This window comes from Arachis ipaensis, chromosome B4 (genome assembly GCF_059453495.1).
Source record: "Arachis ipaensis isolate K30076 ecotype BB chromosome B4, ASM5945349v1, whole genome shotgun sequence".
Lineage (NCBI taxonomy): Eukaryota > Viridiplantae > Streptophyta > Magnoliopsida > Fabales > Fabaceae > Arachis > Arachis ipaensis.
This window is the reverse complement of record NC_142439.1, coordinates 19,070,141-19,095,998: the sequence shown is the minus strand read 5'-3', so window position 1 is coordinate 19,095,998 and position 25,858 is coordinate 19,070,141. Positions and strand designations below refer to the sequence as shown.

At 38.6% G+C, this 25,858-nt stretch overlaps 2 protein-coding genes across 2 annotated transcripts; one reads left to right on the top strand and one right to left on the bottom strand.

Moving 5' to 3' along the window:
* Window positions 1-3,062: 3,062 nt before the first annotated feature.
* LOC148566830 (uncharacterized) lies at window positions 3,063-4,886 on the bottom strand. The gene is made up of 5 exons (XM_088484449.1): window positions 4,822-4,886; window positions 4,536-4,624; window positions 4,060-4,254; window positions 3,587-3,984; window positions 3,063-3,509 (listed from the first exon to the last, which is right to left on the bottom strand). The coding sequence occupies exons 1-5, from the start codon at window positions 4,884-4,886 to the stop codon at window positions 3,063-3,065; spliced, it is 1,194 nt and encodes a 397-aa protein (XP_088340575.1).
* A 361-nt stretch (window positions 4,887-5,247) lies between these two features.
* Window positions 5,248-8,992, top strand: LOC107637649 (uveal autoantigen with coiled-coil/ankyrin). Its single transcript, XM_016341031.3, has 7 exons — window positions 5,248-5,427; window positions 5,516-5,554; window positions 5,643-5,696; window positions 5,825-5,878; window positions 8,341-8,394; window positions 8,477-8,548; window positions 8,713-8,992. The coding sequence occupies exons 1-7, from the start codon at window positions 5,371-5,373 to the stop codon at window positions 8,833-8,835; spliced, it is 453 nt and encodes a 150-aa protein (XP_016196517.1). The 5' UTR covers window positions 5,248-5,370; the 3' UTR covers window positions 8,836-8,992.
* The last annotated feature ends 16,866 nt before the right edge of the window (window positions 8,993-25,858 follow it).

The window sequence follows — 25,858 nt, the reverse complement described above, 5'->3', positions numbered from 1 at the left end:
ATAAAGCATGCCCAAAGGATGCATATCCTCTCCCCTGCATTGATAAGTTAGTAGATAATGCATCAGGATACAGCACCCTAAGTTTTTTAGATGCATACTCCGGATACAATCAAATACTAATGCACCACAAAGACCAGGACAAAACAGCGTTTATAACAGAACTAGGAAATTACTGCTATAACGTCATGCCTTTTGGCCTTAAGAATGCAGGTGCCACATACCAACGACTAATGGACAAAGTATTTAAAGATCAAATCGGAAAAAACCTCGAGGTATACGTCGACGACATGGTTGTAAAAACACAAAACCAAGAACAACACGGAAAAGACTTGGAGGAGATCTTCGAGCAAATCAGAAAACATAACATGCGACTTAACCCGGAAAAATGCGCATTTGGAGTGACCGGAGGAAAGTTCCTAGGATTCCTACTCACATGCAGAGGCATAGAAGCCAACCCGGAAAAGTGCGAAGCAATAATACAAATGAGGAGCCCACAAACAATAAAGGAAGTTCAACAGTTAAATGGCAAACTAGCCGCATTGTCCAGATTCCTACCTTCAATCTCAACACAATCTCAGCATTTCTACAATACACTCAGGAAGCAAGCAAGATTTAACTGGAGCAATGAGTGCGAAACAGCCTTTCAGAAACTAAAAACAACACTATCATCTCCCCCAGTCCTACAAAAACCCAACCCAGGTAAAGCACTATTAATATACCTATCTGTTACTACTAACGCCATAAGCTCGGCATTGATGACAGAAATAGGTGGAAAACAAGAGCCAGTCTATTTCGTAAGCAAAACACTACAAAACGCCGAACTAAGATACTCATCAATGGAGAAGCTAGCATACGCATTGGTAACCTCCGCAAGACGACTAAGACACTATTTCCAAAGCAACAAGATCATAGTGAAAACCAACCAACCCCTACGTCAAATCTTAACAAGACCAGAAGTCTCTGGTAGGTTAGTCAAGTGGTCCATCGAACTCTCTGAGTTCAACATCGACTACGAGCCGAGAACAGCCCTGAAAGCCCAAATACTAGCTGACTTTGTGGCCGAACTATCAGAACAGCCAAATCAACAACACACATGGGAGCTATACGTCGACGGAGCATCTAACACCGAAGGGTCGGGAGCCGGAATATACCTCACCAACAAGGAAGACCTACAACTTGAGCAATCCATTAGATTCACATTCCAAACAAGCAATAATCAAGCCGAGTACGAAGCACTGCTCGCCGGACTTAGACTCGCGCAATCCCTTAACATCACCAGCATACAAATATACTACGACTCACAACTAGTAGTGCAACAAGTGACGGGTCACTTCCAGGTAAAAGATCAACTATTAGAAAAATACCACAACACGGTAAAAGAACTTCTCAGAAATTTTCATTCCATACACATCACACACATAACTCGGGAACATAACACCCGAGCAGATGCACTTTCAAAATTAGCAACGACCAGAAAATGTACAACTGATTCTGTTATATCTCAACTAACACTCACAAGCCCCAGCTTTAGTAGCAAAACAATATTTTCAGTAACAGATGATGAAGACTGGAGGACGCCATATAAACAGTACATACAAACAGGAAGGATCCCTACAACACCAGATCCTAAAATATTCAGAAGACGAGCAGCATCCTTCACCATGATTGGAACCGAACTATACAAAAGAGGGTTTTTCCAACCTCTTCTAAGATGTATAAATAAAGAAGAAGCGGAAGAAGCAATGAATGAAACCCATGAAGGGGTATGCGGCAATCACATAGGAGGACTAAGCCTGGCATCCAAAATAGCAAGAGCAGGGTTCTATTGGCCATCTATGAAGAGAGATTGCATCAACAAAGTGAAGAAATGCGATAGCTGCCAGAAGCACAGCTCGAACATCCACAACCCGGCAGAGCAACTACATACATCAGAGGTAAGCTGGCCTTTCCACCAATGGGGGCTAGACATTCTCGGTCCCTTCCCAAAAGCCCCAGGACAGGTAAAATACTTACTGGTAGCCATAGATTATTTCTCCAAATGGATAGAAGCAACTCCATTAGCAAAAATAGGAGCTGACAAAGTAAGAGCTTTCATTTGGAAGCATATCATTTGCCGCTTTGGTATACCTCATCATATTATTACTGACAATGGTCGGCAATTCACCGACCAAAGTTTAGCCTCTTTTTTAAATGAATTTCAGATAAAACACCACTTCTCCTCAGTAGAACACCCACAGACTAATGGACTCGCCGAGGCCGCTAACAAAGTAATTCTCAACTCTCTTAAAAAGAAATTGGGAAACGCAAAAGGTGAGTGGGCCGAGCTAATACCAGAAGTACTATGGGGCTATAACACGACAATACAATCCACAACACAAGATACCCCATTCAGATTAGTTTATGGAGCCGACGCTATGATCCCGGTCGAAGTCTCAATCACATCAGCTCGGAGAAGTCAAACCTCATCCGAACAAAACAACAACATCAGACGAGCAGAGCTTGACACTATCGACGAAGAAAGAGAACAAGCACGGATAAAGCAACTAGCAATGCAACAAATAATCAGAAGAAAATATAACAAGAAAGTACAACCAAGATCATTCCATGAACATGACCTCGTCCTTAGAAAGACGGAAGAAGCAAGAAAACAACATACACACGGCAAGCTAGCAGCCTCCTGGGAAGGACCATACAGAATTATCCAAGTCCTCGGGAAAGGGGCATACAAACTACAAACACTAGAAGGCGAGGAAGTCCCCGGAATATGGAATATTTGTTCTCTAAAGTCTTACATATCCTAGGAATGATAAGGACATGAGGAGATACTCTTTTTCCTACCTCCAGGATTTTTTCCCAATAAGGGTTTTGTCTGGAGGAGGTTTTAATGAGGTCCCTCACACCCTTATCACACAAAATGTACAAAATTTCCATAGAAATAACAACAAAACACTATCAAATCCATCTATTCCATAAAAACAAATACAAATATAGTCTACAAAAACATAACAGGAACACAGAGTGTTTCACAAACAAAAACAAACTGAAAGGTTTAAAACACTTCTTCAGTCCACTTTACCAACAGAAGCACTCCCATCCTCCTTGTCGGACAAAGCTTCATCATCCATCAACTGACCATTATTAACAATCTTAGTAACATCTAATTTGCTAACATCAAAAGACGGAGCTAACACTCCTATCTGAGCTACAGCTCGGTCAAATCCTAGAGTAAATGCTGATAGAACCTCATCCTGCAATTCAGAAATCCGAGCATTCGCCTTGTCAGCCTCCTCAACTTTTGACTCAAGAGCTCGTCTCACTTTCAGCAGCTCAGACTCAGCATTTTTCAACTTCTCCTTCAGACCTTTTACCTCAGTCTTAAACCTCTCAGCCCGATTCTCTTTTTCTTCCAAAGACTCTTTCAACTTCTTAATAATATCAGCATGATCACCCTCTAAAATGGCGTCCAGTTCAGAAGTTCGCCCAATAGACAACAACCTTGCCCCAATAACCTACAAAGACGAGTAAAGTCATTAGCAACCAACATTTACAATAACAGCGAACACAAAGGAAGCAAGGAAAGACATACCTGCAGATACCGAGCAACTCCAACCTTTCCCGCATCATGAATCGTTTTCACATCAGAATCCACCTGGGCAACCTCGTCAGCCACTGCCATAAAGGGATACCCCGGAGACCACAACGAATTAAGCGGCCCCTCCTTATAACCATGAAGGACCATTTGGCTCTCATAGGCAGCATTTATCTCCTCCGAAGTAAAAATAGTAGAGCCATCCCTTATAGGAGTAAGGTCAATAACCTTAGGAGAAACATCACCCCTCTTCCTCTTAAAACCTCCATCATGCTTCCCCACACCTCCCTCACCCTCCTTGACCACATTCGTAGAAGAACCTTCCTTCTCTTTCTTTTTGTTCTTTGAAACAAAAGCCTTCAGATTCGCCGTCGTAAGGGTAGAAGCCTTCTCACCTGCGCGACCAACAAAAAGCAAAATAAGAACAACTTTATCAAAACACAACACAAGCAAAAACACCAGCAAGTTACCTAGATACTCCTCCAACGCCTCCCTATCCCCCTCAAGCTCCAGAAGCATAGAGGTAGAAAGCAATGAAGAAGACGACATTGCAGACATCAAAAAATTCAATAACAAATCTTCACTAGGAACCCTATTCTCGCAATCTAAAATTTGATTAGGTTCAGGAAACCAGAAAACCGGAAACCTCTCCTCGAGCAAAGAATCTAAAAAGAAAGGCTAACAACCCTCAACAACTTGAACTTTCACAAACATTTCTTTAAAATCCTTGAAAGATTGTTTGTATAGAGAAAAAATTCCACGACCAGGATGCCCGCTCAGATTCACCCAACCACCCCTACGAACGCCCTTAGCTTGAAACAAAAAAAAAAAAAACAAGGTTGAACTTGGGGGCTCCACTCCGCTCAAAGCTTCAAAAAAAAGCCGAAAACAAAACGAAGCTCAACCTGTTTTTTCACAGGCCAAGCTTGGGGGCTGTGATCCATACCGATAAACTCGGCTTCCAGAAGCTTTGACCGAGCTTCAACACAAACAGAGAAGATTCCCTCGGAAACCACCATAACCAACCGAGAATATCTGAATCACTCAAAACCAACCGAGATATAAGGAAATAACGGAAAAATCCATAACAGCCCTACTATCAAGGTCAGTATAACGGCAAGAATCACTAAGGCATGAACGTCTATATAAAGCCACCTCCTAACCCCATCAGAGAACAACTTCGGCTTTTCATCTCTTAACCTCTTCTCACTCTATCACTTGGGTGAAAATACCTCAGCATATACAATATCTCTGTTTCTATTTCTCTTATATTATATTCTCTATTATCTTGTGACATTATTGACTTGGGCGTCGGAGTCCCTTTTGCAGGTCCCACGCCAACCGCACTCTGTTCCCAGAAAGGGCGTTCCGAGCTATAGAAGGATCAACGAGCAAAATCTTGATCGAGCTATACATCGGAACACAGGAATCACACCCAGAGCGGAACAGGTACAATAATATGTATTTTAGTTTTTATGGTTAATTTTATCAATAATTTAAATATTCGTAACTAAAAATAATAGTCGTGCTAATTTTACGAAAAAAAAAAAAAAAAGAAATAGTCCCGCCCAACAGAACCTTGATTTAATCTCGGTGCCCAATTATTCAAATTTGAGTTACCTACTTAGTATATATAGTGTCTACTGGCGACAATTTTTATAACGTTATTTCTTGCTTCCATTTTCCACACTTGAAAGCAGCTCTCACACGCTCCCCCCATTTTCAAAAACAAACCAACCCCCTTTCCCTTTCTTCACAATCTCTCCAATCCGATCCCTACAATGGCTTCCCCTGATTCCGCCGCCGCCGCCGCCGCTTCCCTCCCTCCCTCCTCCACCGTTAGTGCCATTTTCTCCCTTTTTGCTTCCAACTATCTCTACTAAACATTAAATATTAATCAATTTTAGTTCTGTTTCTTTTTTTCAGAAGAAGGATGACGTCACTCCGATTTCGTCTAAAATCGCGGTCCGTTTTCGAAAATACACTTTTATTTCCTACGTTATGTATTTATTTGTGTATTAATGAATCTTGTTTGCCATTGTTTACTTCTCAGGAACTAAATGAATCGAGATCGGAGCTTCTCACGAGAATCCAGAGTTTGAAACAGGTGATAAAAAAAAAAAAAGTATCCCTTTTCTAAATTCCTTAGTTCACAGTTCTCAGTGACTGCTCTCTCCGCTCTCTTTTCTTAGTTTATTTACTTTGTTTATTTTATTTTTGGTGTATTAATTATAGGATTTGCAAAGTTGGAGGTCAAAGCTAGACACACAAGTGAAGGTTTATCGCGATGTAAGTGATCTTCATTCTCAGTCTGTGGAAAATATTTAAATAGAGACTGCATTTTTTGTGAAAGGTTTTGAGCGATGAGGATTGCTATGTTATGCTTTGTATCACTAATTTCCGGTGATAGTGTACTTTGTTCATTTTGGATTGAATGGTATTTCTTAAAATTGATCTGTTAGGATCCTTAATTGCATTTGATGCAACAAATTTTATATTGTCCTGAAGATACTTGTTAGTATTATCTAGTTTCCTGTTTAGTGTTTTTGATTGCATCATTTGCGATAGCTATTGTTTATGCCTTGTCAAGTACCATTAGGGTGCGCATACAATGTCTCCTGATATATACTGAACAAATTTATGTTTGGGGTTTCTCGCTTTTACGGACCAAAATAGCTATTAGGCCAATTCCTTTTCCTTCTTCGATAGTGTCGAATCATACATTGCTGAGCGTTTGAGAGTTTATGCTGGGTCTGCTACTCTGCCTTGTGCATATGTTCATTTGTTCCCATTTGCTGGAGTAAGTTGTACGAATTGGTCCATTTCTGAGTTCGCATTACATATTTTGTGCTTCTGCCAGGAAAAAATTAACTACATAGGGTAATGGACAGCCAGCCTTTAACCTTTGTTCTTATCTTCACACGAACAAGATTGCCTATATAGTTTCTTTCTTCCAGTAGTTAGAACTGTTGAAGAGCTCTAGGGTAAGGTACATCCTTGATTGTCAGTGACAAGGGTTGCATGCTTTTCAAATAATCTATAATACATTTTACAACACTATTGTATATAGTATCAATTATCATACCAAGAAACTTGCAGCTTTGCCATCAGTTTATATCTCAGTCACCTCCATGTGAATGATGACCCATGAAGCTCTCTTCTATTTCAATCTGTCTTCTTAGACTTTCTGCCTTCTCTACTGGCATGCTTCTCTTCTCTTATTTTTGGTACTTACTTCATTCATAGTTCAAGAATGCTTCATGCTTCTTTCATTAAAACCAAAGCTAAGTAATGTCCCTAGATGCCTTGGTGATTGCTCCTCATTTCTTGAGTTGCTTCAATTGTTTCTTTTCCAACTTTATCTTGTGCCTAACATATATACTTTAACAATGATAAGAGTTTGTTAAGTTGCCATGATTGCATAAGTTGTGTAAAAACTGTAAAAGGACTAGGGAGTTAAATGTTAGGATTTAGGGCCCATTAGCCAGGAGTTAGTTACCATAAATGAAGGTAAGAAGGAATTAGTTAGGTGTGGTTGATCTTTGTAACATTATAAAATTGGAAGTGCTTCGTTGCTTACTCTTCCTCAAGTTAGTGTAACTTTTTCTTGGGTTCTCGAATCTCAACACATTGTCTTGATCCTAAAACAATACTACAATTACTTCCAGTTCTTGATTGCAGTTCTAACAGAATAGCTCAAAATATCGGATGATATAAGGAAAGTTTCTTGTTGCAGTTTTTCAAATCAACTTGTGAGCTCCTAAATTTACATTAGAAAAGCATTTGAATTTTGAATGAAAGCAGTTCTAACAAATTAAGTCTTGTGCTTGGTGCATTGTTGGTAGAACCAATTTACATTTTCCTATGGGCAAAGAATGGTGTTTAGCTTATCATACTCCTTTATGTTAGATAAGATTATACAAGAATTGAGTAAGATATAGGCATACAGGATATAATATATCTTTGAAGAAGCTTACTATAAAATGTCAACCCCAAACACTGCCTATTACTGCAATGATACAGTAAGCTACGAAATCTTAGGCTCTTAGCTAGATTAAGAACTAAGAATAGCAATAACTACCTTGTACCAGCTAGGATAAAACTTAACAATGAAAGGTTTAAATTACCGTTAGAGTAGCTTCCCCCACAACCTATCTCTCTGTAATTTATTATTATATTTGATTGACATATAGAAGCAACATGTTAGGTCTGAGAGCCTTAAAAAATGATGGTTCCTTGGGACATGGCAGGCACATATTTATTCTTTCTTGCATTATAGTTTACCTAATTCATAGTGGATTCCTATGTCATTAATTGATTATGTAATCATAATACAAAAACTGATAGGAAAAACAGATTTTCTCCACTTTTTGTTTCTGTTTTGTGTGATTTTTTGTTATTATGGTTGTTGAGACCTTCTTTTATAACTGGTTTGGAGATTTCCTATTTCTTTTTTGATAAAAAGAAGAGATTTATTGTGACAAAGATAAGGAGAATACAGAATGCAAAGGAAGATGAGCAACCCTCCGTAGAATAAAAAAAAAGAAAAAAAAAAAGAAAACAATGTATAGCAGAATGCATCAATATAGCAAACTATCCAATTGCTCAATATATGTACCTTATATGAAATAGTATTTAACATCAAATCTTATTCTGAAATTCTTTGAAGTTTCGATGTACTTCAGCTTCATTTTTTATGCATGTGATAAATCTGTAGTTTGACAACTCAGTATTTATTTGTGTTCATGCAGGAGCTGTCAGAACTTAAGAAAACACTCAATGTTGAAGTGGAGCAACTACGAACAGTAAGTGTGCTTTTGGATTTTCCCTCAAGTTTCTCTTTCAACATAATTTGGATATTCAAAATTTGTGTAAATCAAAAACTAGGAATTCCAAGACCTTAGGACCACCCTTCAGCAGCAACAGGAGGATGTTACAGCAAGCTTAAAAAACTTGGGGGTAAGTCATTGAAAGGAAGGATTATTTATTTTACTTCCAATCTTTCAAAACATACAGCAATTTTGACAAAGTGGTCATTGTCCATATAATTTCTAGGATTAGTTTTAGGATGGTTGTTCCAATTGTTAAATGTTCTAACATTAACATAATGAATGCATTTGCAGCTTCAGGATGTAGCAGGAGATGTAAAACAAACTCAATCACAGGAGGTTAAGATTGAGGAAATTGACAAGGAAGAGCAACAGGTATTACCTGAAGAGCATACTGCCAAAGTGGATAAAATTTAAACACAAGGAGCAGTTTGTTCCCTTAGAGGAGGCTGAGAGATTTTCCATGTTGTATTATTAGTTGTGTGTGACGTGTTTGATGAGTACTGCTGCGTATGATAATACAGGATTCATCAATCAATGGTAACTTCTGTGGTTGCCCTTCATTTCTAGCCTATGAAATTTGCATAGTAACTTAAGATAGTATCCGAAATTTTAGGTTAATCAAATTTTAATCTTCGAATTTATGATAAACTATTATTATAGTAATTATGAAATTTTAGTAAGACTTAATAATTGTAACTAAAATTAAAATGATAATAATTGATAATATTTTTTAATTTAAAAATAAAAAGAAAAAATATGATCAAATTTAAAAATATTATCAAATAGTAAAGAATATAAATTATATAATCTTAATTAAAGCTATATTTTTAAAGAAAATTTTATAGTTGTTATATCTACTATATTAATAATTGCTAAAAAATTCATCGAATAATAATACTATACATATTTATTTGGAGAGAAAAACATTTTTTTTCAAGATTTACTCTAATAGTCGTGCATCAAATCAAGTTGAACATATTGTTCCTCTTGCATTGACTCGAGGCTTTGCAAATTAGCTTGCTTAACACAGTTCATCGGGGTTGAGGCTGTGGATTTGTGGCTAGTATTAAACAAGAATAAAGTTCTACGTTCAAGTTATAATTTTAACAAAGTCTAATTAAGTATTTTAATTTTTTTTTTTATTTTTACATGTAGATTTTTTTAAATTTGTATATACAGGTTTTTTTCTTTTTCTTTTATTATTGTCATTACCAATTTTAACATTTTGCTAACATTTTTATTGATTCTAATTTTTGTGTGTCATAAATAATTTTAGTTCATTTTTTAGTTTATTTGATATTCATTTGGATCCAGAAATGATTTTGATGTGTTTTTGTAGATGATTGAGTCTTTTTGACTACTTGTTCAAATTTGAACTAATTTCGGTTCATTTGTAAATAAATTGAGGTTCATTTGATACTGTTGATAAATATTGACCAATTTTTTTATTCCTTAAATAATTTCGGTTCATTTCTTAGTTTAATTGAGGTTTATTTGAATCCAGAAATGAATTCGATGCATTTTTGTTAAAAAATGAGCCTTTTTTACTGCTTGTTCAAATTTAAACAAATTTTGGTTCATTTGTATGTTAATTGAAGTTTATGATGCACGAACACCGACACGGACACGGGACACGGGACACGTCGACACGTGAATTTTAAAATCTTATACGACACAGAAACACATATATATAAAATATAAAGTATTTTTTAGATAAATCGTAGTGATATTTCTTATTTTTCTCGATATTAAAACAATTTTTTTTTAATTATTTTAATGTCTTATTTTAATTATATAAAGTATTTGAAATATTTATTTTTTTAATAAATAATAATATATACTATTTCTAAATTTATTTTAAGAATACATGTTAAGAATAAGATTGGACACGCTGACACGTGATGGTATTTAGGTGTGTCTAAACGTGTCCAGAATTTTTTTTTTTTTATTAAGATACGGTTAGACACAGCAGACACGCATGTCGGATGAGTGTCTGTGAGTGTCGTGTCCAAAATGTGTCCGACACGCGGACACGACAACTCAACGAAGTGTCCGTGCTTCATAGATTGAGGTTCACTTTATGCTGTTGATAAGTATTGACCAAATTTTTTAGCAAAGAAGAATGAAATTATTCATTATCACTTTATTCAATTGCATTAGATTCTATTCCATTCCATTCAATTTGTCTTGAAAGTCATCCCAATCTTTAGGACAAATTGTTCATCGACAACATATTTGGACTGCAAATGAATCGAAATATTATTATAACAACATCATTTGTAGAATAACAAATGAACCGAACTCCGTACTTAGGGAGAATGAGAGAAGGAGAGAGCGGGAGCGAGTGTTTGAGGGCGAAACGCAGGGAGGATGGCGGCCATGCTGTCAAAAGAGATAAGGGGGAGAGTGTGGGTGTGGGTGCATCCGGTGCCAAGGAAGGTTTCTCATGAGAGGGTTTTTCAAAGTCTACAAAGGTCTCCTTTAGAGATAAAGTCATTAGTCCAGAGAAATCGAAAGCCTTTGCACTTGCAAGATCTCTATCTGGGGATAGTATAGTGACGGTGGTGGGCAAGTAGAACGATCCCCAAACTCCGTGTGTAAACTTCACTGAAGAAGCCAAGCTTTGTTTAGCAGAACCTTATCGAGAAGCTTTGGTGATCAAGGTTCTTGATAAAAATTATAGTTACACAGCTCTTTCACACAAGCTTCGGATAGTTTGGCACATCAAAGGTGGCTTTGATCTGCTTGATGTGGGGTTTGGGTACTTCATGGTAAAATTTGATGCAGGTGAAGATCGTGAGAAGGTCATACTTGGTGTCCCATAGTTGATTGAAGGACACTATATTGCTGTAAAACCGTGGGATATAGATTTCCGGCCATGTGAGCAATCCTTCGGGTCTACGCTTGTATGAGTTCGGGTTTTGAAACTCCCAATCTGATGCTATCAGGAACAGACCATGATGCGTATTGCTTCTGCAATAGGAGTCCTGATAAACCCATATTTTATGATATATTTTGTGCTCAATTTAAGTGATTTATTCAATCCTTCACTCACTTATTCATGTAAATTGCATGGTTTTACTTTCCCTTTCTTATTATGTGATATATGTGAAAAACATGTTTCCTAGGCTTTAAAAATATTAATTTTAATTACCCTTTATCACCATCCGATGCCGTGATTCGTGTGTTGAGTATTTTCAGATCTCCTAAGGCAGGAATGATTTAAAGGATGGAAAGGAAACATACAAAAATGGAAGGAAAGCACAAAATGGAGTTTTTGAGGAAAACAGGCAGCGACGCGAACACCTGGACGACGCAGCCACGCGCCTAGCACGAAAAAGCAGCGACGCGAATGCGTGACTGACGCGGATGCGCGCCTTGAGCAGAATGCAGATGACGCGTACGCGTGACCGAAGCGAACGCGTGACAAGGAAAACTCCCAGATGACGCGACCGCGTGACCCACGCGGACGCGTGACAGACGCCACGCACCAGAAACTGCAGAAAACGCTCCCAGCGATTTCTGAAACCCTTTTTGTGGTATTTTTGATTTTTTTCCCATGTTGATCTTCTTTCTTTTTGGAATTTTTATCCTTATCTCGGGAGGAGTAGGTGAATCCGGATTTTGAGGTCTCCCCTAGTCGAGAGTTTTCCTCCATGTTGATGTACTTCTCTGCTCGTTCTTGCACTTCGTTCATAGATGTGGAGTGTTTTTTCGATATAGATTGGCTAAAAGGTCCCTCTCGCAAGCCATTGATGAGGCCCATAATGGTGGCCTCTGTTGGTAGGCTTTGTATATCCAGACATGCTTTGTTGAATCTTTCCATGTAGTTGCGGAGACTTTCCCGATCTCCTTGCTTGATTCCTAATAGACTTGGGGCGTGCTTAGCCTTATCTTTTTGGATGAAGAATCTGGCCAGAAACTTCTTGGCTAAGTCGTCGAAGCTTGAGATGGACCTAGGAGGTAGATTGTCGAACCATCTAATTGCTGTCTTTGTTAAAGTAGTCGGGGAGGCTTTGCAGCGAACTGCATCTAAGGCGTCGGTGAGGTACATTCTACTTCTGAAATTACTGAGATGATGGCAGGGATCTGCAGTGCCATCGTACAAAGTCATGTCGGGAAGTTTGAAGTCTTTTGGGATTTTGGCCCTCATGATCTCTTTGGTGAATGGATCTTGGTCTTTACGGGAGTCATCTTCGTGACCTGATCGAGTAGTCTTGGTCTTGAGATCTGTTTCGAGTTTTAGGAGCTTGTCCTCTAACTCGCGACGTCACCTAACTTCCCTTCGTAGGTCTCTCTCAGCTTCTCGTTGATGTTCCACCTCTTTTTCGAGTTGCTTTAAGCGATCTTGAAGTGCCTCCATGGCTCCCACATTTGGTGAATCGTTGTTTTTGTTAGGTTGAGGAGTATCTTTTGGCGTAGTGTCCGCGTTCTTGTCCGGCGTTCTATCTTCTAGATCCGAATCGTGGTCGTTGTCATGGTCGTCCGCCATGGTGGTGGGATGACTTCCAGGTTCCTCGGCAACGGCGCCAATGTTCCGAGGGTTACCTGAAACTGTAGGTCGATCTCGGACGAGATCTTCTGTGCTGGTCGGAGATAATGTATCCGGCGTGTAGGTGGTGGCCAGAGCTGCTGCGTCCGACTTGTTGGGCTGACAGTGCTGCTGATCCTTTGTCACCGGAGGGTGGTGGTACCTGCAAGAGACTCCGATGCTTAAGTAGCAAGGGTATTAAGCAGGTTTTTTGTAGAATCAGAGTATGAGTTATACCTGGGTGCTCCAGCGTATTTATAATGGTGTAGAGTGACCTTTTTAGATAAGATAAGTTAGTTATCTTATCTTATCTTATCTTATCTTATCTTATCTTATCTTTGAGTGAGGTCATCTTATCTTCAAGGGAACCGCCCTTATCTCTATAGGCTTGGGCTGCCTTTGGACTTTGGGTCGTGTTCCTCTATTCGGGCCCTTTATTGGGCTTTCCTGGCAATTTGGCCGAGCTCTTTAGAAAGAGGTCGGATAGTCTGACCTAAAGAGGTCGGTCGTCTTGTCGCTAATCATCCCGGGTCGGACAGCTCGACCCAGGGTATGAACAGGTGTCTTTTGGTTGTTTTTCTCTTTCTTCATTAATTCAAAAAAAAAAAAATATCTTTTCTATCTTTTTACCTTAATTTTCGAAATTTTCAAAATTTTTTTCAAATTTTAATTTCAAATTATTATCTTATCTTATCTTAAAATTAAATTTCAATTCTTATCTTTTTCAAATCTTTATCTTATCTTGTTTCAAATTCAAAATTCAAAATTTAAAATTTAATTTTCAAAATCTTATCGTGTCTTATTTCAAATTTCAAATTTTAAATCAAATCTTTTTCAAAAATCAATTTTCAAATCTTATCTTCTTCAACCTCTTTTCAAATGTTTTTTTTTAAATTTGATTCTTTCTTATCTTATCTTTCTTTTAAAATTTAAATTTCAAATCTTTTTAAATTAGAAACTAACTTTTTGATTTTGATTTCAAATCTTTTTTATTTAAAACTTATCTTTTGTTAACTTCCTTATCTTATCTTTCTTACCTAACTTATCTTCTTTTCAATTCAAAATCTTTTTTATCTTATCTTCTTTTAAATTTTAATTTCAAAATCTTTTTCAAATCTTTTCAATTCTTATCTTATCTTGTTGACTTTTTCAAAAAGAATTTTAAAATCAAATCTTTTCTAATTTTCTATCTTATTTTCAAATCTTCTTAATTAGTTACTTGATTTCTCTTTCTTCTTTTTCAAAGTTTCCTAACTAATTCCTCTCTCCTCTTTTTCGAACACTCTCTTCTAATTTTTAAATTTTTTTAGTTAATTAGCTTTTATTTTCCCACTTGTTTTTCGAATTTAATTAATAAAATAAAAACAAAAATATTTAATTCTAGTTTCTTTTTTTACTTCTAATTTTCGAATTCTTCTCCCCTCTTTATTCGAATTCTTCATCTCATTCCTCCATCTTCATTCTTCTTTCTTCTTCATATCTCACAGGGAGTTCTCTATACTCTGACATAAAGAGTCCCATTTTTCTTTGTCTCTTATTTATGCATGCAAGAACACCAAGGTCACTATGAGTCTGAAGTGGAATGCGCAGGCCAGGAGACTTTTGGACCACGACACAGATCTTACACCTGATTTCTGTGGAGGAGGTATCAATGCACCTCCTATCAGAACAAGCAACTTTGAGATCAACCCACAACTGATCACCCTATTGCAGAAGTTCCAATTTCACAGACATCCACAGGAAGACCCCAGTAGATTCATCTCTGACTTCCTACAGTTCTGTGACACTACATAGACCAATAGAATGGACCCTGAATTCCACAAGCTAAAACTATTCCCATTTACTCTGAGAGATCTAGCAAGATTTTGTAGGTATATTGTACCCAAAGAAAGTGTGAACACCTGGGATAAGGTTGTTAACAAATTCCTGAACAGATTCTCTCCCTCGCAGAGATTTGCTAAGTTAGCAACAGATGTTTAGACCCTAGTTAGGACAGAAGTTCTAGACATGGAGACTGTAGCCGCACCCCCTGCTGAGATTTATAATGCTCCTAGTGATATGAGTGGTAAATACCCTCAAGGAGACATTCACATCCATGACCAGTGGACACCTGAGCAGGGTAATATTCCTCTTACTGAGTTGTTTGAGGAGGTGCATCCCTATAGGGCCTTCATAGAAAGCTTGATGCTCTCTGGGAAGGAGACCTTAAAAGAAGGTGGAACAGTAGTCTTCACCAAGGAAGCTGAACCTCAGGAGCTTGCTACTGAGAGACTGAAGGAAATCAAGGGCCAGGAGGATCTTGAGAATGCCATTGAGCACGCCCCTACAGAAGAGAAGGAACCTCAAGTTGATTCTTCTCTGGGCGTGCAAGAGGAGCCTGTGACTTCCACAGAGCACCCCATTGCAGAGGTAAAAGAGCCTCAAAAGCTATCTTTCTTTGGGGTGTAGAAAGAACTGGCAGATGAGCAGTTGGCTCATTTTCCAGTAGCCCTTAAGGAGCTGCAAGTCAATATCTCAGTTGCAAAGGTATTGGAAAAAAAGACCCCTATACGGCCTGTCTGAAAGACATTCTTTTTGAAAAGAAGGACCTAATGGGAGATGAAATAGAGGTACTTACTGAGAAGTACAGTATCCTAATTCAGAATGAGCTGCCAAGGAAGATGCTAGATCCAGGGAGCTTTCAGATCCTGTGGACTACTGAAAAGATCACTTTTGACAAAGCCCTATATGATCTTGGCTTGTGTCTAAATCTGATACCTTCATCTGTGATGAAGAAACTGGGAATCCAAGAGGCACAAGAAACAAGGATTACCTTGTATGAGGACTGGATGGTGTTCAAGGTTCTTGACCCTCCATTACCCCCTGACAAGGGAGGCACTTGCATATAGCATTTAGTATCTAAGCCTCCTCCCTTGATTGAAACCAATTTAATCCCTCATAAGACCAAATGTAAGTTTGGTGTTGGATGTACACTATCCACCAAGGAGGAAGGCCCCAAAAGGAAGATACCTAGGGGCTGGAAAACCAAAAAGATCCCTATTGAAGGCTTCCAACCATGGCAGATGGTGGTATTCACTTATCTTATCATGGTATTCACCATATATAGAAGAGGGAAGTAGCAAAAAGGGACACCAGCATATTGCTGCAAGCCCGACCCTGTATCATGCAGTGAAAAAGATCCTGTCTCTTGAGCATATGAAGTTAATCCATGAGAGCACAGGAAGGACGCTCCCAGTAAGGAGTAAGAGTTAAATCCTCTATGACTACCTTCCTCCCTTAAGGGAGCTGTCCGTCAAGCTAATGATATTAAAAAGCGCTTGTTGGGAGGTAACCCAACCATGAGTAGAGTATTTATGTTCTTATTTCTTTTGTTTATTCTCAATTGAGTTTATTTTAGTTTATTTTAGAGTTTTCCCTTGCTTTTTAATATTTGTGATCATGTGCAATAGTTAGAACAGAAACAGAAATAGCCAAAGCTGAAAACAGAACACCCTGGAGCAGAGACCTTGCTGGCGTTGAACGCCAGACAAGGGGGTTAGAGTGGGCGTTCAACACCCATGAGGAGCAGCAAAGCTGGCATTGAATGCTAGCCAGGGAGCATGAAGCTGGCGTTGAACGCCAGCCAGGGGCAGAGACCTGGCGTTGAACGCCCTAGAAGGAGCGTCAAGCTGGTGTTGAACGCCAGCTAGGAGCAAGAGCCGGGCGTTCAACGCCCATATGGAGGGCAGGGAATTCAATTACCCTAGCCTCTCAGGACCAGTAGGTTCATAGAATCTCCACCTACCCCACCTTCTTCTACTCAATTTTCCCCATTGTTCATATTTTCTCGAGGACGAGAAAAACTCTTAAGTTTGGTGCTGCAAAAGCTTTGCTTTTTGACTTCTACCACTCCTAAGTATGGCACCAAAGATTAGTGAAACCTCAAGGATGAGGAAGGTAAAGGCACTTGCCTCCACTTCCCTCATCTCACTTGTCACTTATGCAATTCAGCTGGAATTATCATAGAACAGGACTAGCCCATCACTAAAAGAAGGATGGAGCATGTTAGAGAGCCAGCACATGGACCACAGCAAGAGCATGTGGAGCCCCCTCAATAGAAATCCCTGAGATGCCTCAAGGGATGTATTTTCCTCTCCAAAATTTTTTAGGATCAACTGAATAACTCTCTGGGAGAGTGGAGATCAAACATGGAGCAACTGAGGTAGGAACATCAATAGCACTCCACTATCCTCCATGAAATAGAGAAGATCAGAGAGCTATGAGGGAAGAACAACAGAGACAAGAGCATGACTTTGAAGAGATCAATCACTACATTGGATTCTCAAGGAGGAGTAATAGCTGCCATCACTAAGGTGGATTTGTTCCCTTAATTCCCTTTTCTCATGTTACTTTTTTTCTATTTTCTATTATGTTTTATTATCTGTTCTCTTATTCTTGTTGCATGATCATCTATGTCTTAAGGCTATAGAGTATTCCATATATCCCTCACCTTGCTTAAAAGAAAATTTTAATTGAAAAAAAATTGAGAGACACATAAACTTTGAGTTATATAATAAGAATAGTCAATTATTTTGATGTGGTGGCATTGCTTTTGTTTTCTGAATGCATGAATAAATAGTGCATATTTGAAGTTGGAGTTTATGAATCTTGGCTCTTGAAAGAATGATGAAAAAGGAGAAGTATTGTTGGTAATCTAAAAGATCTCAAAGAATTGATTCTTGAAGTAAGAAAAAGCAGCAAAAAGCAATAAAATAAAAACATATGCGAAAAAAAGAGAGCAAGCAGAAAAAGAATTAAAAAGCAGAAAAAGCCAATAACTCTTTAAACCGAAAGGCAAGAGAAAAAAGCCAGAAACTCTTTAAACCAAAAGGCAAGAGTAAGGATCCAAGGCTTTGAGCACCAATGGTTAGGAGGGCCTAAATGTGAAATCTTAGCCTAGGCAGTTCAATTGAGCTGCTTCCCTAACTATATGCTTGTGGTGTGAAGGTGTCAAGTAAAAAACTTGAGACTGAGTAGTTAAAGTCGTGGTCCAAAGCAAAGAGTATGCTTAAGAACTCTGGACACCACTGGCTGGGGACTCTAGCAAAACTGAGTCACAATCCTAAGGGGTTCACCCAGTTAAAGTGTCTGTGGCATTTATGTATCCAGTGGTAATACTGGAAAACAAAGTGCTTAAAGTTACGGCCAAGACTCTAAAGAAGCTGTGTTCAAGAATAAAAAAGAACTTAACTAGGAAAATCAATAATATCATCTGGATTTTGATTTCCTAAAGATGCCAATCATTTTAAGCCTCAAAGAAAATTGAGATGCCAAAACTATTCAGAAGCAAAAAGCCACTAGTCCCGCTCATCTATTTGAAACTGAGCTTCATAGAGAACTCTAAAATTTATTGCATCCTTATATTTCTTTTTATCCTACTTTGTTTTTGGTTGCTTGGGAACAAGCAACAGTTTAAGTTTGTTGTTCTAATGAACGGATATTTTATACGCTTTTTGGCATTGTTTTCATATAGTTTTTAGTATGTTCTATTTAAGTTTTATTATATTTTCATAGGTTTTGGTGCAAAATTCATATTTTTGGATTCTACTTTGAGTTTGTGTGTTTAGTGGTGATTTCAGGTATTTTCTGGCTGAAATTGAGGAGCTGGAGCAAAAGTCTGATTCAGAGGCAGAGAAAGTACTGCAGATGCTGTCAGGATCTGACCTCCTTGTACTCGAAAGAGCTTTATTGGAACTACAGAAGTCCCAATGGAGCGTTCTTAATGTAACACCCTAATTACCCTAAGCGTTACCTCATGCCATAAAGCAAAGGTTAATCAAGCGTTACGACAATTCTAAGGCTCATATATATATATATATATATATATATATATATATATAAGGAATAATAATTCTAGAAGCCCGATGAATAAAATAAGCTCAAAATACGGAGTTACAAAGCATGAACGTTCACACGAAGCTACAAGCGTAAAGATAAGATCCACTATGTAAGGTAACAAGATATATGTAGTTATATAAGAGTATAATAATTATAAGATACTAGCCACAGCCCGCGGAGTTTGGGCCGACTAGTTAAATACTGACATACAGCGTTTTGACAATAAAACAGCATATACATAATACCTCTCATAATGTAAGCCTCTAAGGAAAAAGTAAATACAAAAGTGAGAGTACTAATCAAAATAACCAAATGACAACAAAAATAGATTAAGATCCTCCGCTCTGCTACCATCAAGCAACTCACTGAGGTGGGTTGCGACCTGCATCTGAAAAACAACAATAACGTATGGAATGAGAACCGGAGGTTCTCAGTATGGTAACAGTACCCAGTAATGTAAGATGTAAGACCCCGGGATGCCAGAGACAATCCTAGAGCTTCATACCAAACAGATATCGAAACTTAACGAAATAAATAACTTAAACCGTGAATAATGAACAAGGTATCTAATCTTAGGGGATTTCTAACTAAAATAAGTCACCGCTGTCCCACAGCCTTCACCCACCTAACCTCCGTGCGATCCTATCGCCGCCGCCTACCTAACCTCCTCAGCACCAAACAAACACTGATAATGCAAGTAAAGAAAACACAGGTAGTATTCATATATAAAACAAGTAATTCAAGAAGCAAGTAGGCACATTATACAATTAGGCAAACTCAAGTAATCAAAGCAAGCAAACATATAGAAGATGCACATGATAAATGTCTGTCCTATTGGCTGTGATATCACATGTCGGTTGTAGTGCCAAACCCGACTCATAATCCGGTCGGCAACTCCCGGATTAGTCTCTCTGTTGTGCATACTCAGGAGGAATAATTCCGAGGGATAGTGCTCTATCACCTTCTCCTTTCAGAGGGAAACGTTCCGAGGGAGAGTGCCCTACCACCTTCCTCTGGATGTCGCATAATTCTGAGGGATAGTGCACTACCACCTTGCAACCAGAAAGAAAACACACGCTCAGGAGGTATAATTCCTAGGGATGAGTGCCCTACCACCTTCTCCTTTCAGAGGGAAAACATTCCGAGGGAGAGTGCCCTACCACCTTCCTCTTGAGCGATAAACATGAGTGACAAGTCCAGCTTCAAGCCTCACATCCGAACGTAGGCGGGAGACTACCACAGCCCCTACGACGGATAACAATGCATATTATAATCACGTATTCAATCTCAGAGGCCCCTCCTCCTAGCACACTTCCACTCATACTCATTCCATCAACCAGAATCATTCATTTCCAAGTTTTCAACTCATCACAATCATCATCAATTCATAACTTTCCATTCCGAACTCACTAGTTCGTCAATTTCTCAATTCATATACCATTCTTCCTTCGCAATCCACCAAACCCATTCTCAGCACACCAGAAACCTAAGCCTCCGTTCTCTAACTTTTCAAAATAACACCAAATCAAACCTCCTTGGACATTCCCCATGTTTCAATACCCGAAGATAAGCCCAAGAGTCTTAAAATGGTGTCACAGAATCATACAAGCTTGTTGGGAAAGTGAAATAGTTCAAAACAAAGTTTGTAAAATGGGACGTACGTGTGCGTACGCACAGGGGTGTGCGTGCGCACGTCCAAGAAAATTCTTAAAACGTGTGCGTGCGCACAGGGCTGTGCGTACGCACAGATGATTTTTTTTTAATTCTGTTCGCTCGCACAAGCTGTGCTAGCGCCCCCAACAGACTGCCTTTCCCAACGTGTGCGTGCGCACAGGGCTGTGCGTACGCACAAGTTGTAATTCTTCATTGGTTGTGTGCACGCACAAGCTGTGCTAGCGCTCTAAACAGGAAGCCTTCCCTTGCCTGTGCATACGCACAGGGCTGTGTGTGCGCACAGGTTTAAATTTACGCAGAGGTGTGCGTGCGCACAAGGCTTGTGCGTGCGCATACCAGAAATCACAAAATTCTGCAACTTTGTAGAATTTCAGATTTTGACACCAAACTTTGAAGACTTTTCATAATTTTAAGACTTTTCAATGAACTTTAATTCTAAATAAGTTTCAACAAATTTTGAAAATTGAGGCACAAGTTATGACCCGTCAAAGTTCACTAAAAACCAATTTTTACCGAAAACCTCAAAACCTCCAATTTTTCCACAACTCTCAAATCAAGACCAACTCAAACCCATTCTTAACTATATCAAAACAACCCAACATTCATACCAATAACAACCCAACTATTTTATCAATCACACCACCTTCTCAGTCATTAAACCATTTAATACTCTCCTCATTTCGACTCTAAATTCCACCTAAAACCACATCCAAATTCCTCAACCTCCATTTAATATCAACACCAACCAAAGATTCAAAGCACCAAAATCATCATCAACATATTTCATCACACATCATAATCTTTATCCAACCACATCCAAAATCATCATAAAGATCTATAACTCTACTCATTCACCAATAACATTCTCATTAATAATCATTAATTAGTCATCAACAATACCAACAACTCTCAATAACCATAACAAATCTCAACATTTAATATCTCAATTTATCAACTCTTTAAACACTCATCTCCAATTTCCAACAACATTAATATTCATCATCAATCATCAACCATATCAATAAACCCTCATCAACAATAATAAGTCTCACATTCATAATCAACCTTCATAATCATTAAAATACCAGCAACCATAATCAAATCATATAATCGTTATCATTATCATTCCAATTCCTTCCACACAACACCACTACAACATCAATCAATCCACATCAATAACACCAATCATCAATTTTCTCATCAACATCATAATCAAACTCTAACATAAACAACTCATAAAATCTTCATCACAATTCACAAGCCACATACATAATTCAATCCTATCTTAAGGTCAACTAGCCTAAGTATCCATTGATATTACATATTACATAGAGAAGACCAAAACCATACCTTGGCTGATTCTCAAATGTACCAAACACCAAAACGAAGCCACCAAGCTTGATCCAAAGCCTCAACCAACTCCAACAAACACCCAAAACTCAATCTATCATCAATTATACATCAAAATCAAAACCTAAGATGCACAAAACAACTAACACAAGGGTTTAGTGAAACCTTACCTTACCCAACGAGATTAGGGATAAAATCCAATAATTACCCGCTACAAGAGATCACCTAAACAAGCAAAACCACAAAATCCACTCAAAAACAAAACTCCCAAAAATGCGGAAGGGAAGGAAACTGGGGAGTGAATCTCGAGATCTTACCATATTTTCTTAGATAGAAAGGAAGAGCTCATCAAGAGCTTCGCGTGGCCATAAACGACTCGTCAATCGGAGTTCTGTAGCTCAAGTTATGACTCCCGGAAGGTGGAGGTAAATAGTAACACCACCCCTTCTCCTCTCTTCTCTCAAACCGCGCCCCTCTCTCTCTTTTTGCATCAAATGAGCTGAAATGCTCATTAATGGGTTTATATAAGTTGGGCCTAGGGCTCGGTTTGGGCCCGGTCTAACCTGTTAGCGTTTTTGGTATGTTTGGCCCACTTTGGGCCAAAACCTTTAAAATTAGTGCCCGGTTTTCAATTCTAAATTATTTTTGTCCTTTCAAAACAATAAATCAATTTTAAAAATCTTATTTTCTCAAAACACAGTACCGGACAGACTTGAACCGGTTTGACCAGTTCGTCTGTCGGTTCGCAGTTTTTCTCGGTTTTTCGCTGAAAAAACATTTTCTGACTCAGAAAAATTCATTGAAACCAAATTTCACCTTTAAATTTTCAAATTAAAACTTCAAGAATTTGAATTTATTCCGGATACTAAAATTATTTTATTAAAACGGTTTTACGTGAAAACTCTGGTTCTTACATTCTCCCCTCCTAATAAAATTTTTGCCCTCGAAAATTCGAATCACGCGATATATATATTCTCCAAAAAGCATGCTACTATCAATGTTATCAACCCAAAAAGTTGCCAAAGCATCTCATTCATCATTATCCTACCGTGTCGATGTTCTCTTTCGACTTCCGCTGCGTCACTCTGATTATCGTCACTAAGAATTCAAAAATTTTCCTTAAACCAAATACCGATTTTGTGATATTTTTTCAAAACCTTTAAAACAAGTTCAGTCCAAATGAGTCCATTGTTAAAACCTTCTCAAAAGAGTAAAAAATCATTTATTTGTAAATCAATCACTTTGAAGCATGATTTTTCTAAATTCATTAAAACCCTTAAATCAGAACCGTTCAATTTTAAATTCCTTTTGATAAGTTAAATTTACAAACCAAAATCATAAGTTAACAAAATCATAGAACTCATTTTCCTTTCTAAATCGTATCATTTAATCAAAAGTTCGAATCCTAGTTTCAAAACCAAATCATTTAAACCAAAATTTCAAACCAAATTTAAAAATCATTATAGACTTTAAAACTTTTTCAACAAGAATGGTGATATTCTATACTATGAAAATAAATTAAGGTTTGGCTATCGGATCCATAATCACCTCAATCCTGTTGTTGTGATCGACTCGCCTCTTGTGTTCCTCGATGTGGACAATCTCCAACCAAATGTCCTGATGTGCCACACTTGTAATATAGCTTCATACCCAACCGGCATGGCTTATTCGGATGGTAGTTCCCACACTCTTGACATTTCATATCAAAGGAGTAAGCTCTTGACCGCTTCCCTTCACCATTTCTCTTGAAGTTTTGTTCCCTTGGTCCAAGGTAATCGTCGCGTTCCCTATTAATGTTTCCTCCACGAGTGTCCCTTGACGAGGCTACCGTCTGTGCATATTCCTCAATAATTCTTGCCTTGTTCACTAGATCGGAGAAAATCCGAATCTCCAAAGGAGCCACAACATTCATGATATTATCCTTCAAGCCCCTTTGATACTTGATGCACTTCTAACTTTCATAGGTCTCCGGGGCACCCTGACACGCCCTAGAGAACCTACAGAGCTCCTCAAATCAGTTAGTATAGTCCGCCACAGATAAGGAAACTTGCTTCAGTTGCATAGGTTCCATCTCCTTCGCTTCCCATGCAGATTCAGGAAAGTACTTCTTATAGAACACCGTTTGAAACGCATCCCAAGAGATTTCTGCATTCAGAAGTCGCATCAATTTGGCACTCTCCTTGCCACCAATGTTGTGCCTCTCCTAACAATTGATAAGCCGCAAACTCCACGTATTGGTTAGTCGGGATATGCTGAGCTTGCAACGCACGCTCTATAGCTTGGAACCAATTATCCGCCTCAGTAAGGTTGTTTGAACCTTTGAAGGTCGGTGGGTAAACTTTCAGAAACGTAGCCAGGGTCATTGGAGCACCTCCCAAGTCATCACCGTTTTCGTCTCCATTTTCGTTCACATTTCCATTACCATTCCTGTTGCCCGCCGGTTGACCCAGCCTCTGCACACCTTGCAGAGTCACAGCAGTATTTGCCTCCATGGTGTTTGCAAGATTCGCCATTGCTGTCATGAACTCGGCATGGTTATCGGCCGGTTGCTCGTTTCTACTCTCTCTTCGTGAACGTGTACGACCTCGTCCGCGAGTAGCCATTAGGGCTCCTGTCTACACCAAACAATCGATATTAAGGTGATCAGTCTCAATATCAAAAGCCTAGTGCTTCAATCATCCCAAAAAGGCACTCACAAACAAGAATGCTATGATATATCAAGTAGATAACCTAGATAGCATGAAAGAAAAATGACCCAGAGTATGCAATGAAGCACAATCGGTCCATCCCTCAGGCTCACGAGGACGAACCGCTCTGATACCAATTAATGTAACACCCTAATTACCCTAAGCGTTACCTCATGCCATAAAGCAAAGGTTAATCAAGAGTTACGACAATTCTAAGGCTCATACATAAATATATATAAAGAAGGAATAATAATTCTAGAAGCCCGATGAATAAAATAAGCTCAAAATACGGAGTTACAAAGTGCGAACATTCACACGAAGCTACAAGCGTAAAGATAAGATCCACTATGTAAGGTAACAAGGTATATGTAGTTATATAAGAGTATAATAATTATAAGATACTAGCCACAGCCTGCGGAGTTTGGGCTGACTAGTTAAATACTGACATACAGAGTTTTGACAATAAAATAGCTTATACAGAATATCTCTCATAATGTAATCCTCTAAGGAAAAAGTAAATACAAAAGTGAGAGTACTAATCAAAATAATCAAATGACAACAAAAATAGATTAAGATCCTCCGCTCTGCTACCATCAAGCAACTCACTGAGGTGGGTTGCGACCTGCATCTGAAAAACAACAACAACGTATGGAATGAGAACCGGAGGTTCTCAGTATGGTAACAATACCCAGTAACGTAAGATGTAAGACCCCAGGATGCCAGAGGCAATCCTAGAGCTTTATACCAAACAGATATCCAAACTTAACGAAATAAATAACTTAAACCGTGAATAATGAACAAGGTATCTAATCTTAGGGAATTTCTAACTAAAACTAGTCACCGCTGTCCCACAGCCTGCACCCACCTACCCTCCGTGCGATCCCATCGCCACCGCCTAGCTAACCTCCTCAGCACCAAACAAACACAAATAATGCAAGTAAAGAAAACACAGGTAGTATTCATATATATAACAAGTAATTCAAGAAGCAAGTAGGCATATTATACAATTAGGCAAACTTAAGTAATCAAAGCAAGCAAACATATAGAAGATGCACATGATGAATGTCTGTCCTAGTGGCTGTGATATCACATGTTGGTTGTAGTGCCAAACCCGACTCATAATCCGGTCGGCAACTCCTGGATTAGTCTCTCTGTTGCGCATACTCAAGAGGAATAATTCCGAGGGATAGTGCCCTACCACCTTCTCCTTTCTGAGGGAAACGTTCCGAGGGTGAGTGCACTACCACCTTTCTCTGGATGTCGCATAATGCCGAGGGATAGTGCCCTGCCACCTTGCAACCAGAGAGAAAACACATGC

Excerpts from the sequence above, each read along its gene's own strand:
- LOC148566830 (XM_088484449.1), bottom strand. The coding sequence starts at position 4,886 with ATGTCACAAGATAATAGAGAATATAATATAAGAGAAATAGAAACAGAG. Across the intron at positions 3,985-4,059 it reads GGCGTTGGAGGAGTATCTAG|GTGAGAAGGCTTCTACCCTT; the intron begins GTAACTTGCTGG and ends TTGGTCGCGCAG. Across the intron at positions 3,510-3,586 it reads GAGTTGCTCGGTATCTGCAG|GTTATTGGGGCAAGGTTGTT; the intron begins GTATGTCTTTCC and ends TCGTCTTTGTAG.
- LOC107637649 (XM_016341031.3), top strand. The coding sequence starts at position 5,371 with ATGGCTTCCCCTGATTCCGCCGCCGCCGCCGCCGCTTCCCTCCCTCCC. Across the intron at positions 5,555-5,642 it reads CGATTTCGTCTAAAATCGCG|GAACTAAATGAATCGAGATC; the intron begins GTCCGTTTTCGA and ends TTTACTTCTCAG. Across the intron at positions 8,549-8,712 it reads CAAGCTTAAAAAACTTGGGG|CTTCAGGATGTAGCAGGAGA; the intron begins GTAAGTCATTGA and ends ATGCATTTGCAG.